We start from the raw sequence: 15138 nt of genomic DNA, 5'->3' as shown, positions 1-15138 counted from the left end.
TAACCTTTGATCTGACGGAATAGCTGTATGAAGTGTGCTCACATCAGCCGGCACACGATGTGCCAACGTGTTCTGGCAATGTAGTCAGTGAAAAATCAACACTTCCAGACTCCCAAGTTCTGTTCTACTGAAGAAACAAAGTCACCTACATCTTGGATACCCTGGGGGTAAGCAGATAAACATCAAATTTTAATTTTCAGTGAACTATTCCTATAATTTTATGAAGCTACAAGAATACTTGTTGTGCGTAAAGAAAATAAAAATAACTTTATTCAACTATTTCTTCCCTTCTATGTCGGTCTTTTGCTGTCTATGCAGGGTCAGAAAGCTCTCGGATTTCATCAAAAATATCTCATTTTGTGTTCAGAAGATAAACAGAACAACATGAGGGTGAGTAATTAATGACAGAATTTTCATTATTGGGTAAACTAGGCACACTGTAAAATCAAAAACCAACACAATTTGTTGAGTCAATCTAAAATAATTTGTTACCCTGCTGCCTTAAAATTTTTAAGTTGAATCAACTCAAATATCTAAGTTTTCACTTAGTACAACTTAACATTTCAAGGTGACTAAACTTTTTTGAGTTGACTGAACTTAAAATATTAAGGCAGCCAGGTAACAAATTATTTTAAGTTGACTCAACAAATAGTTTTTTACAGTGCAGTGTTGGGGGAAGTTACTTTTAAAAGTAACATGTTACAATATTGCGTTACTCATTCTTGCTTATTAGTATGGTATTAGTATGAATTGGATCATCACACTGACCATCTGAAAGGTTCTTGGTTTGAAAGTGACTTCAGCATGAGCTGTGAGCGAGAGAAAAAATAAGTAGTGTGCAGCCACGATTTACTAAAATTATTAAATGTTTTTTAAGTCATGGGAACATAATTCATGGCCACAGTTTAACTAAAACAATAATTATTCATTTCTGGTCAGGATAAATATATTTTTGTTTGCATGTCGTGAGTGTGTCTCCATATTTCTGCAGTACACAAAAGGTACAGTCAAACCACAACTTATTCAGACACCTTCAACATTTATCACATAATCACAGTTTATTTGCTATAGTTCAGAAAATAGTAATAAAATATGACAAGAACTTTGATAGAAAGGTATGTAATGGATTACAATCAACCAAAAATTATGACAACTGTTAGTGTGACAATATTTACACAACTATCAATACTTTGTTGACCAATTACCAAGCAAAGCCTAAATTTGTTCAGACTGTGGTGTTTGATGGTCACATTAACAATAAAAAAAAAACACTTAAGCAAAACATGGTCAGGTCAAAGTGTCTGAGTAAGCGTTTGTCCTAAATTGTTATCAATTGAAGGGTATAATATGTCACAGTTTATTGTATTTCGCTAGCCTCACTTACATAAATGAACTACACTAGTCCTGCACCCACTAGTAAAAAAATATATCCAAAATTAAATGACTGTATTTTAGAGTTTGTTTTAAATGTTTTAATTGCAACAGCAACAACAAAGTCATACAGGTTTGGATCAAAATGAGAGTGAATTATTCAGCATGTGACCTCAGTCATAATTTGTCTAGGGCACACATGCTGCATTTAATTTGGCAGAACAAATAAGGTTTACACAGCATAGTGATGACATTGCGAACAATAATTTATTGCAAGTAATTGTTTGCATTTGTCATCATGAGTTTATTTGTTTTCATGTTAATACAGTACAATACTTCATGTACCTTCTATCCCAAAACCAGTTTAACTAAGCTAAAAAAGTTCTAGAAATTTTTCTTCAGGTTGGTGAATTGTTAATTAAGAGTTTAATCTTGTATTTAAATTGGTGTTAATGATTTTCAGTCTTGGGTAAAGTACAAAACTTTATACATTGTATGCCATAAATTATTTCATTCCCATCCTGTAATTAAATATTTCTCACATTTTGTTCAAATAATATTCATAATTTAACAGTCAGGAATATCTGTGAAAAACTGAACATCAAACAAACAAAAAATACATATATACCAATACCAAACTTAGCAGAAATACATAAAAAACATATTGCATAATTTTGTAGAGTTTTTTTTTTTTTTACACAAATATGATAATGAAAGAACATTGACTGTTTGTACTTGTATTGTTAAGTATTTCCAGCACATTATGAGCTACAAATGGTCTCATCCAGAGTCACATTTAATTGTTTCGGTGTGTATTACAGCAACTTTCTGTTCTGGTGCGGCTTTCTCTGAAGCAGATGGAGCAGGTTCTGATGGCGCTTCCACCATGGCTGCTTTTTTAGATGCTCCTGGAGGGTGAACACATTGAGACAGAGTCAAAAAATGTTGTTCACGTTCAGTGTTGGGTTGGGGAAAGTTACTTTTAAAAGTAATTCATTACAATATTGAGTCACTCCCTAAAAAAAGTAACTAGTTACATTAGTACGTTACGTTAATTTTGCGTTACTTTTTAAATCTGGTTTGTTTGTTTTTAGTATAAAAAGTCATATTTTTCTCAAATGTAAAAGCCTTTTTACACGAAAAGCCTCAGCCTCAGAGAAAAGTTCATTCCTGTCTGTACAGTATACCGCAGAAGAAAAAATGTCAACTCTTCAGCAATAAAAAAGGGGAAAACAAATGTTGGATTATTTTAAGTAATTTTAGCTTATTAGTATAGATGAACTGGATCATCGAAGGTCGGCAGCAAAGACATTGGTTAATAAATTGGGACTAAATACATAAAGGATATTTGTATTATTTAACATATTTAATTATTGCAGGTTTGCGTAGAATTTCACTGTTTTCATTCATTTTGAGGAATACTGTATCTGTTTTTATAGTGAGTGAGATGAATTAATGCATGTTCACATTTATTCTAGAACTAAAGTATCTTACTCACAATTTTTCTCAAAATGGGGAGAGGAGAGCTTTAAAGTATTTAAAAAGTAACTGATATTTTCTTGTCAGTTAAAAAGTAATGCGCTTCTTTACTTGGAAAAAGTAAACTATTACGTAACTTGTGTTTCTCGTAATGCGTTACCCCCAACACTGTTCACTTTACTCAAACAGTATTGAAATCATCAGTTAAGCAATAAATTATCACCATGTAAGTTTGTTTTACCTGTGAGTTTTCTGTGGAAGTGGTTGCACAGGATCACACTGAGGAGGAAGATGAAACCAAGGCATCCAATGACCAAACCACACACCAAAAAACTGTAAGTGCCTTTTTTCTGAATTAGCTAGAAGGAATTTGCTCAGGGTTATTTAAACTCTTAGAAAATCATTTCCAAATGTGAAAAAAGGAGCCTAAGTACTTACTGATCCAGCCAACACCTGCAATGTCATCTCACCCATTCCAGCAGTTGTCACTAAGACTGTTGATGCACATCCTGAAGAAGTAAATACCTTTCATTATGAAATCATTATATAATACTTAACGGATAATTAGTTAATATATATTCAGATAGATAGAAATTTGCGATAATGTGCTTATCATTAATAGATCATTATTTAAGCCTAATGTAAATGAAAATACTTACAGGTTAGGGACAGGTTTTGTGGTATTGGTTGAAGAATATGTTCACTTCCAGAATAAAATCTCCTGATAATTTACTCACCCCCTTGTCATCCAAGATGTTCATGTCTTTCTTCAGTCGAAAAGAAATTAAGGTTTTTGAAGATAACATTCATGGATTTTTCACAATATAGTGGACTTCAATAGGGATCAATGGGTTGAAGGTCCAAATTGCCGTTTCAATGCAGCTTTAAAGGGGTCTACACGATCCTAGTCGAGGAATAAGGGTTTTGTCTAGCAAAATAATCTGTCATTTTCTGAAAAAATAAAAATAAAAAAATTTAACCACAAATGCTCGTCTTACACTAGCTTGACCTCACGCATTACATAATCATGTTAAAAAGGTCACATGATGTAGGTGGAAGTACCAACCAAGTGTTTACAAAGCGAACATGCAAAGAATGTCAAACACCCTTTACAAAAAAAGGTAAAAGAAAAATGATTTTGAACGATTTTTAAAGTTGGAGGAGAAAATTAGATTTTTGGGGGGTTTTCGCCCTTTTTGTAGAAAATCGTTTTGCTAGATAAGACCCTTATTCCTCCGCTGGGATCATGTAAAGCCTTTGTAACCCTTTAGCGCGTACGATCACACCGGTGTGATTTGTCTGCTGGTTCCTGAAGTGTACGATCACACCGGTGTGATTCGAACTTTCGCCGCATCACGTCATCAGCTGCTGAATTCAAATCGGTTTTGGCGCTTTGGCTGGCGCTGAGCCAGATCTTGTCATATTATCACAAATATTTAGTGTTTTCAACCATATAATGCTTATTTTAGGTTTCAGACATTTAAATACACATACGTACTAACAAAACCATACATTTATAGTTTGTAAAATACACACTGATGTCTATGGAAGCGGCAATAATGATCCTACAAATATATTCTGACAACATATTTTATTGATATCATATACAGATTGTGTAGGTAACTATAAAGTTCACTTTCTTCTTATATAGATCGGTATAGATCAACTAATGCGGTCATTATAAAAGTGTTTCAACTTTTAAATACATTTACTTGCACATATTTCGAAATCGGAATATCAGATATTTCATAATATAGTGAGCATGCTTGTGAATATTAATAATAACAAAGGAAAAACTAAATAAAAGTGATCCAAGTTTCTTAGGGGCCGTTCACATGTAGCGTCTTTTGCGCTCAAGTTCGTTATTTCAAATGTAGACGCGCGGCTTGCGCGCGCATAATGGAAGCGACGCGCTCGTTTTTCCAAGCGCGTCCGCGCCACATCGAGATAAAAACATCTCAACTTTTCAGAATTCCGCAAGCGCACCGCAGGCCATGTGACATGAACCAACCAATCAGCTTCCTCACGTTTTTTCGTTACATTGAAACCTCAGCAGAAACATGGAGGAGCAGCTCATCATTGTGGTCCGGGGATTTCCTGAACTTTATGATTTGTCAGTCCCCCATTATTTTGAGCTAATAGGAAAGGAAAGGAAAGGAAAGGGGGTGAGTGAGGCCAAGTATGGTGACCCATACAAGGAATGCTGCATTTAACCCATCCAAGTGCACACACACAGTAGTGAACACACACACACACCGTGAACACACACCCGGAGCAGTGGGCAGCCATTGCTGCGGCGCCCGGGGAGCAGTTGGGGGATCGGTGCCTTGCTCAAGGGACTCACCTCAGTCGTGGTATTGAGGGTGGAGAGAGTGCTGTACATTCACTCCCCCACCTACAATCCCTGCCGGACCTGAGACTCGAACCTGCAACCTTTGGGTTACAAGTCCGAATCTCTAACCATTAGGCCACGGCTGCCCCTGCTAATAGAAGATACAATGCATTGAGACAGATAGGCTTGGAGCTAGAGCGCAGCTGATGGTTGCTTAGAAACGGCAGACGCTTCCGGAGCACAAGCGCCCGAGCGCTTTGTTGATAAGGAAGAAAGCGGCCCGCCTAGCGTTTTCCACGCGTTTTTAGGCGCACCATGTGAACGGCCCCTTACAGTGCTATTGTGGCTGCGGTGTGTCACATGACACGTCGCCATGGAAACAGTAATGCGAAAATTCTAAAATAACGGTCGCCTAAAAAAAACTCATGCTGCGTCCCAATTCGCATACTATCCGTCCTAAATAGTATTCGAAAATAGAATTAGTATGTCCCAAATCGTAGTATGCTTAATTAAAAAGTATTCCAAAGATTCCCGGATGGTCTACTACTTAACTTCGGAATTCGAAGTGCGGATCAATGCACACTCTAACGGCTAATATTGCCCACAACACATTGCGCGATGAACAAGGATTCGATTAGAACTACAAACACGCATAAAAGTGTTAAAAAACTACAAACATGGAGGATAAGCGAGACCAACGGACAGGTAGAGAAAGGGGTTTGAGTGATAAATAATCAATGTGTAATCTGATAAAAAAATGCATTTATTTAATGTTATCCATGTTATATTTCATGTGCAGCAACATTATGAACTTTTATAATGATAGGGTTGGTCATTAACGTTTAAATGCATAATTTTGCAAACACAAGAGCAGAGTCCTCAGCATGAAAGACTCGTGAAAGAAAGTGCCTCTTCATTTCTCTCTAATACGGTAGGAAATTAAATGAAACAAAATGTATATAAATATTAACTGTGATGATTGACAGGGCAGTTTAAACCGTGACAGAATTCAGGTAACTAAGCAACAGAGCGTCCATTAAAGAAGCAGTTATGACGAAGTAGTATGTCCCAAAGTTTGCCTACTATTCTCCTACATTCTTAAAAGTATGTACTTTTTCTTCACAAAAAGAGTACATACTTTTAGTGCATAGTATAAGTAGGCGAATTGGGACACAGCATCACTCTTTGGGGTTAGATTGAATATTTTAAACGCAGTTGCGTTGAAACGGCTGGTTCCCACTGAAGTCCACTATATGGAGTAAAATCCAGGAGTGTTTTCCTCAAAAACCTTAATTTCTTTTCGATTAAAGAAAGGAAGACATGAACATCTTGGATGACATGGGGTTAGTAAATGATCAGGAAATGTTTATTCTGGAGGTGAACTAATCCTTTACGAGATCAGAAGCCTACAGGGTGTTCTACAAATGATTACTATAAGAGTCAGTTCTATTTATATTACATTGTTTTGATGAATGAACAAGTATTTTCTTGAGAAACTGATTGGTCTTCTCCTGTTGATGTTTGATTCAAGAAATGCCGTTGAGGAAATAATAACATGTTTTGTAACCAAATTACTTAGGTAAGTAAATGTGTGTTGTGTCCTAAGCAAGCATTTAGTTAAACTTAACTAACCACCCTTACGCAAACATTGTTACAGCAGCTTAGCCATGCTCAAAAAGGTACTGAATGATTAGTAAACCTTTACAAATAATGAATAAATTGGGTAACTCAAAAACATGAACAACTGAATAATAAATGTTTTTTAAAGTGCCCCTATTATGCCTTTTCAAATATGATATTTCATGTAGTGTGTCATGTAGCTGTATGTGAACATAAACTATCTGCAAAGTTGTGACGCCGACAGTGCACTATAAATAAAGTTTTTGTCTATCAAAAAAAAGAGTCGGCTCACATTCGCCTAAACGAGTCGTCAGCAATTCGAATCTTTTTTCTGTAACGGCCACACGTCACGAGCTACACATTTGCGTAATGTCCGCCCACATTCAATTTCGCGAACAACTTGCCCGCCCACAAACAGCAGGCCTACCATTTTCACGTGGATTACATCATGTCAAGAAGACGCCCTGCGCTGTGACAGCCTGTGAGAGTGAATTTGTTTTATATGCCCTTCCAAAAGATGAAACTATCAGTGGTTAACATTAATTTTTTCAACACCTCAGCAGTCCAATGCCAATCTTGTGTTGTGTTCGCGTCATTTTACTGATGACTGCTTTTCCAATCTTGGGGAGTAACGTTACAACGCGAGATTCACCAAAGCTTGGTTTTAAAAAATGGATCAGTGCCCAGTTTATTTGGACCGGCTTGCTCCTCTGAACTTCTACCTGTAAGTATGATTAATAATTGTATTTTCTAGCGATCGTTCAAAATACGTCTTTGTGTACGTTATGGTGTGTAACAACCCCGCACATGTCTTGGTAAGCGGCTAACTTGCGTTTCTGTAGTTCTGTTGTTCAGCTGTGAGTGCAATGTAGTCTAAAAAGTCTTGTGATTGATGCAGCTTGACTGTCTGTCTGCCTTATTAGTTTAAGTAATGATAATGATAAACAATGGCTTAACGCAGTGTTATGGATTGTACAGTGTTGAAGTTCACAACGTAGAGGTGTGCCCGGTTCGCTTACAAAAGCAAATTGCAAACACTGTCCACAGTTAACATATGACACCCACTGAGAAACGTCCTGCTCCGGTCGTGCTTGCAAAACAGTTTCTTGTCGATGTGACACTTCAACAGTTTCATCGTCAGACTCCGGCTCGAATTGATAGGGTAAAATCGAGGCTATCTTTTCTATGCATTAACAGGTCTCCGCAGCTGTCATTCAGTTATGCCAATGGGCGTTTCGTTTTGCGCTGTAGCGGTAGACCAATCCAAAAGGACTGCACCATCTGACCAATCACAGCAGTGAGGGCTCACTGAAAGGAGGGGTTTAGAGAGACTGATTCTTCGAACTGCTTCACACGAGTCGTTTACGAATCATTTAGAAACGGGGTAAAAATAAATCTAATTTTGGAGAAAACTAAAGTGTTTTTTGAACTTGCATACATGTAAACCTGTTTTAAGAGACTATTACAACAATATTAACTACCTTTAAAATGGCATAATAGGGGCACTTTAAATATGTGTAAATTCAGTAAGTTCAGTTCATTTGGGACACCTTTTGCCATTAAGATGCTGCTCATAATGGTAATAATGATTAGTAAACATTTATTAGCATTTATAAATGATAATTAGTCTTTACTTTACATTGGACACCTCATGAATGTGCGTCAAAGATTGACACAGAAGATACGAAATTGCTAAATAAAGTCTTTATTTTTGTTTTCTTTGCGCATAACAATATTTTTGTAGCTTCATAAAATTAAGGTTGAACCACTGATGTCACATGGACTATTTTAACAATCTCCTTACTACTTGTCTAGGCCTTGAACGTGCTTTCGTATTTCATCAAAAACATCTTAATTTGTGTTATGAAGATGATTGAAGGTCTTACAGGCTTGAAATGCAATGAAGGTGAGTAATTATTGACAGCATTTTCATTTTTGGGTGAACTATGCTTTTAAAGGTCCCCACCATGATATAAAACATGATGTATGTTTGTGTGTAATTTACCGCGATACTCTAGGATGTCCTCGATGTAAGCCACTATGCAGGGGAAAACACTGCTGATGAAAAGCCCGAGCAAGGTCGTCCCAGCAAACAGAAATACTCTGTTTGTGTAGAGGATCAGTAACAGCAGCAATGTTACAATCACACCAGCCTTAGGAGACAGAACAGAGAGCATCCATATTCAACAATCCTTAATCTATAATTCATTCAGAAAAAAAGGCTCTTAGCTAGCAAAACCGTAAATCACAATTTATATAATTTTTAACCTCAAATGCATCTTGTCTAGCTCTGTGTAACTCTGTGTATTTTGGTTCAAGACAGTTAGGGTATGTTGAAAAACTCCAATCTCATTTTCTACTTTAACTTCAAAATCGTCCTACATTGCTGCAGAAGTACTGACCCAGTGTTTACAAAGTGAACATGCAAAGATCAAACACCCTTTACCAATAAAAAGACAAAACAGCGATGTAGGACGATTTTGAAGTTTTGAACTTATCCCAACTGTATTGAACCAGAATACACAGAGTTCATGCAGTACACAAGACAAGCATTTGAAGTTAAAAAAGTATGTAAATTGTCAGTTTGTTTAGAAAATGACAGACTGTTTCGCTTCTTCCTCAGCTGGGATCGTTTAGAGCCAGACGAAGCTGCATTTAAACTGCATTTTGGAAGCTCAAACTCGTGGACACAATAAAAGACCACTATATGGAGAGGAATCCTGAAAAGTTTTCCTCAAAAAACAAAATGTCTTTACTACTGAAGAAAGTAAGACATGAACATCTTGGTAAGTACATTATCTGTCAATTTTTGTTCTGGAAGTGCAACTTCTTCAAGAGACCAGTGTGATGGTAAAAATGATGTTAGTTTGGGTGGATGTGAACAAAAGTAATAATCAGCTCTATATACTATATTACAGTGTTTCAAAACAGATTACCATGTTCACAACAAGCAGATGCACAGGTCTGAAGCGATATGCTAGCGGGATGGACACCAATCGTCCAGCAGTGACTGCTGCCCAGAAGATACAGTTTAGGTATGCTGCCATTTTAGAGTGCAGAGACATGGGAGCTGAAACAGCATACGTATAAACAAAGCCAGCGTAGACACCCTAAAAGTGAGGTTCAAAAGACAGGAATGAATGTTTTAATAAACTTATAGTTCTGAAAAATGTAGTCATCAAAATAATTAGTCTCACTGAGCTCACTCACCATAATGCCTTCCGTCATGAATAACACCAAACCGCCTAAGATGTGGATACCAAAAAATGTGACTGGTAACCCATGCAAGCTACCATTCATACAGCAGCTAAAGACGTTTCCATGTCCTCCATGATGAGAACCTAAGGGGAATGCAATAAAAAAGTAAAACAAGTTGAAACCTGTATGGTTTAATGTTACATAAATGATGTCTCTTACTGAAATATGTATAGAAAACCCATGAAAGGTCAACGTAATTTTAAAATTACAAATTGATTTATACATATTTTGGACTATTTAGATGACATCAAAAGGTTGTACTTGGTGAGCTACTGGCGCTACCTGTAGCTATTTTTACCGCAACACAATTTGGAATATAATATACTGATACGATGCCATATTGTGTGGGTTTTGGTTGTAATTTTCAGTTGATGGACAACAAGAGAAGCAATGTAAGTCTTCACTGCTTTCATAGTGATAAGAAGAGGAGAAAAGACCGGGAAGATGCCTGTGGATGAATAAAACTTCCTAAAGACCCGGGTCTTTGTTCTCTCCACTTCAGCCCTGATGCCTATGAGATTTTAGTAGACCACAGCTACTGAAAGAGCTTACAAACGGCAAAGACAAGAAATGCTAGATACCAACCCGACAGAAGGAGTTTCTCAGTGTGGATTTCACTTGATATCCAGGGGTACGGCATGTGGTTTAAGCCTACACTTACATCCATCGCCAGCTATAAGCTCTTTCAGTAGCTGTGGTATAAAACTAAATGGATTTTTTATATAACATAAATCTTTTATGGGCTTTCTACTACATATTTCAGTAAGAGATAATAATTTATGTTATGTTAAGACATACAAGTTTTAATATGCAGGTTTCCCTTTTACAATATTGCTGTTTTATTGTAGTTTTGCTCAAATAAACGCAACCTTAGTAAACCTTCTTTCCTAACCATTAAATGTTATTGTGTTAACGAGCAGGTCATATGGGTTTTCGAAAAAATATATTTTTTGCAGTTTGCAACGTAGCAATCCTTCAATGTAAACAGTCTGCAAAGCTGTTAAAAAAAGTGCATGATGAATAGCAATATTGTCTCTTCAAAGAAAAGGTTGACTCTGAACTGCCTTAACGATACCAATATACATCACTCAGTAACACATTAGCATAATCCCTGCCTGCTAATTACTTTGCATTGTATAAAGAAAGACCAATCACAACAGACTTGGCCAGCTGACCAATCGTAGCAAAATAAGCTAAAGGAAGGGAGGGGTTTACATACCTTAAGCTCAGAACTGATTCGAACAAATCGTTTCAATATCATTGCAAAATGATTGTAACATTAAATGTATATTCTGAAAATATTACAATGTTTTCTGACCTTAGATGCATTTAAACCTGTTGTAGGGAACTCCAAAACAATATTAAGACACTTTAAAATACCAAATTACCTGTTCTTTAAATTAAACTTATACCTGCATCATCTGATTCTGATATTTCTGTGCCTTCTTTTGGTTTAGTCTCCATGGCCAACTCATCTTTGTCCAGCAGTCGTGGTGTGCGATTTGGGCAGAAGGGAAGTAGCTTCTCTTGGTACATCAACACAAAAACCGCAATCGGCACAGGCAACTAGGAGAGAAAAACACTGAGGTCTTACAGAGACCCAAGACATTTTCTACACCACACACACAGGGCTAGGCATCAGCTTACATTTATGAGAGCCATGATCCAGAAGGCATACGCCACGTTGGCCTTCGCCTCCACTGGCTCTGAGTGCGGGGAATTTTCAGAAAGGATTACAGGTGACCTGAAGCTGGATCTGAAGTGGTGAATTATCTCTGTGGCATTTTCTGTACTATTACTACCCAGACAGCGCTCTGATACGAAAGGGTCTGCAATCAGAGGGCTCAACAGAGCGCCGAGTCCAATGAAGAAGTGCAGTGCCTGGAAAAAGAGTGAAGGCACAGACAGGAAACACAATTTAGAGCTGGCAATTTAGTGTGTCAATTTTGTACAATTAATTATAAAATAAATAACATGTTTAATTATGTCCCTGTCCAAACCACACTTACAGTTGAAGTCAAAAGTTTACATCCCCCTTTCAGAATCTGCAAAATGTTAATTGTTTCACCAAAATAAGAAGGATCATGCACAATGCATTTTATTGTTTATTTAGTACTGACCTAAATAAGATATTTCACATAAAAGATATTAACTTATTGTCCACAAGAAATAGTTGTAGTTGTTCATGAGTCCCTTGTTTGTCCTAAACAGTTAAACTGCCTTAAACTCCCACAAATTCTTTGGTTTTCCAGCATTTTTGTGTATTTGAACCTGTTCCAATAATGAATGTATAATTTTGGGATTAATCTTTTCACATCGAGGACAACTGAGGGACTCATATGTAACTATTACAGAACACTCACTGATGCTTCAGAAGGAAAAAGCATGCATTAAGAGCCGGGGGGTGAAAACATTTGGAATTTTCTGTAGCCTCTAAAGGGTATTACTAAAAGAAAAAAATATGATATTTAGGCAAAATAAGAAAAATGTACACATCTTCATTCTGTTCAAAAGTTTTCAGCTTAATGCTTGTTTTTTTTCCTTCTGGAGCATCAGTGAGTGTTTGAACCTTCTCTTATGGTTGCATATGAGTCCCTCAGTTGTCCTCAGTGTGAAAAGATGGATGTCAAAATCATACAGTCAATACACAATACAATTCAAATACTCAAAAATGCTGAAAAAACAGAAGTTGTGGGACCTGAACAGCAGGCAGTTTAACTGTTCGGGAAAAACGGCTAGGTGAAATATTAGGCTAATATCTTAATCAGTACTGCTCGTATGTATCTTTACCACCTATTAACTTCAGTTTGTCAAAATATTACACCCTTTCCTGATTACTAAGTCCTTCTCTTTATGATTTAGCAGCTTGCACACATTTTTTCCATGGTTCAGACAGCAGAAATTAGCAGAACAATGTATTTAATAGTACATTAATCGTGAAATCCATGCTGCTGTTTACATTCGAGTATCGCCAATATGGCCACACATTTGGGTAACTGACCAAATCATGACATAAGTGCAAACCCTCTATTTTGTATTTTAGTAGCACATGCGCACCTGCCAAAATAACTAGTTGAAATAAACATTGTACAGAACTGTATGAATGGACTAGCACCTCTCCTGAGTGATATAAGTATATGAAGATAAATGTCTTTCCTCACCTGTAGAAAGACAGGAGAGTCTTTCTTATAAATGGACACCAGTTGGATGTTACCAATAGTGTCAATGATTCCCATCGCCAGACCTGACACTCCCATAGCAATCGCCAGCAACAGCACATTATAGCAAAGTGGTACGATAGCAAAAACCAAAGAGATGATGAGTGTGGAGAGGAAGAGAGCGATGAGGGCCCCAAACAACCTGTGAACACAACAACAAATAGCATGGATGCTTGATTACTTGTTAATTTTCCCTCTTTATTTCTCATATTTTGATGTCCAATTACAAATACTTAAATTTAAGTCTGCAGCAGCTAAGTGAGCTCACCACTTGATATTCCACAACATGATGTTCATCTGCACTTCAAGGAGAGTCTTAAATTGAGTTTTTTATGTGCTTTCATGTGTCTGACAGCTAGTCAGACAGTCAGTAGTGCTGCTGCACGATTAATCAAAATAAAGATATGCTTTTGGTGTTTCAGAATGAAGCACAGAACTGTATTCTTACATATAAAAGAGCCGTTTTTCCATTCAAAAAAAATCTGATGGTTAAAAGTTTGAAAATTAAGATTTTAAGACAGAAATTTTAGTACTGTAATTGTATAGGTGCAATGTAAAATAAAATTAATATGAAAATAGTCTTCTTAAATACTCTTTTATGTTATAGCGAAATATTATAAAAGCGATTTATACTGTTTTTAATTTATTTTTTATTTATATGAATCAAAAAATCAAATTTTTTGACAGAAAATTTACATTTAAATTCCATTTTCCCAAATGGTGCAGCTCTAGTGGCCAAGTGTCCATAAAATACAGTAGACATAAAGCTATAACAAACATTCAATATGATTATTTTTTTAAATAGATTTAATGTGATTTCAAAATGCAAAAATACATTTCGTATTACTTTTTAAAGGTTTTTTACATTTTTCACAGCTCAGAGGTCACAATTTTCTCTTTGTGTGAGAGACATGGTGACAGTTGGAAAGCATATTTTATTAGACTGTTGGGGATGTCAAGAAGTTTCAGACTGAAAGCTGACATAAAATGTTGCAGTAAATACAACGTCCATAATAGAAAGTTAACCAAACATCTGATATTCTTAAGGTAAGGAGCGAACACTTGAAAAGAGAAAAGGAGGGACCATGAAGTGCATAAAGTCCCCAGACAGAAGTGTAATGGACTCTGGCAGCCTTTTACTGTGTCTGAGCAATGGAGCATTCATCTTGATGCAGATGTCCATCCTTTTTCCTGCAGAGACTCATCGCTTTACTCACGTTTTTGTGAAAGCCCCTCCAGTCGAGCTGCCGATGAACAAGCAGAACTGCTGGGAGAAGAACACCCAGGTGATCTCCTGTAACGTGGAGCCAGTCTGGCATTTCAGATCTTGGATTGTAGGCCCCAAAAAGGCTATGCTCAATCCAAAGCTGAAGAACACACTCCAGTATGTCAGTGTATGTTGACAGTTCCTTTTGAAAAGTGTTAATATACGCTCTTCAATTAACATAGTGTGAAAATCTCCAACCAGTTCCACTCACAGCTGTAGTTCTTTGAGTCCTGGATGTTTCTTTCGGTTGGTTTTCAGATCATTTCCCACTTTTATATTCCTTCACTCCTCCCATTTCATGAACCTTTGTGCGATGCTTCTGAAGTTCATGCCCAGAAATCAACTCTCAACAGAGCTCTTCGAAACGTCAATGATTTTCAGTTGAACTGTCAATGATTTCGATTTTTAATGAGAGTCGTGGATCAGAATGTGATAATCTGAACATGACTTGACCACTTTTATTACATCAGCATGCTTTGTAGAACATTGTGTTTGCATGATCTCAACACTCTCAACACAAGGAATGAATTCCTAAAAGGTTGGTTATGCTATATTGCTGGCTCCTCAACTCAATATCAATGCAATGTTACAAG

General features: G+C 36.7%; 1 protein-coding gene across 1 annotated transcript; it reads right to left on the bottom strand.

The window, feature by feature from the left end:
- Positions 1 to 2139: 2139 nt before the first annotated feature.
- On the bottom strand, positions 2140 to 14725 carry mfsd4ab (major facilitator superfamily domain containing 4Ab). The gene is given in 10 exon segments (XM_073822661.1): positions 2140 to 2279; positions 3092 to 3209; positions 3289 to 3359; positions 8808 to 8955; positions 9739 to 9912; positions 10013 to 10143; positions 11473 to 11626; positions 11708 to 11941; positions 13222 to 13420; positions 14496 to 14725. Coding segments are annotated over 10 exon segments (1599 nt in total).
- Between the last annotated feature and the right edge of the window lie 413 nt (positions 14726 to 15138).

The sequence above is a fragment of the Garra rufa genome, chromosome 18 (assembly GCF_049309525.1).
Source record: "Garra rufa chromosome 18, GarRuf1.0, whole genome shotgun sequence".
Classification (NCBI taxonomy): Eukaryota; Metazoa; Chordata; class Actinopteri; order Cypriniformes; family Cyprinidae; genus Garra; species Garra rufa.
Note: the sequence above shows the minus strand (reverse complement) of the source record. Positions and strands in the feature narration are given on the sequence as shown.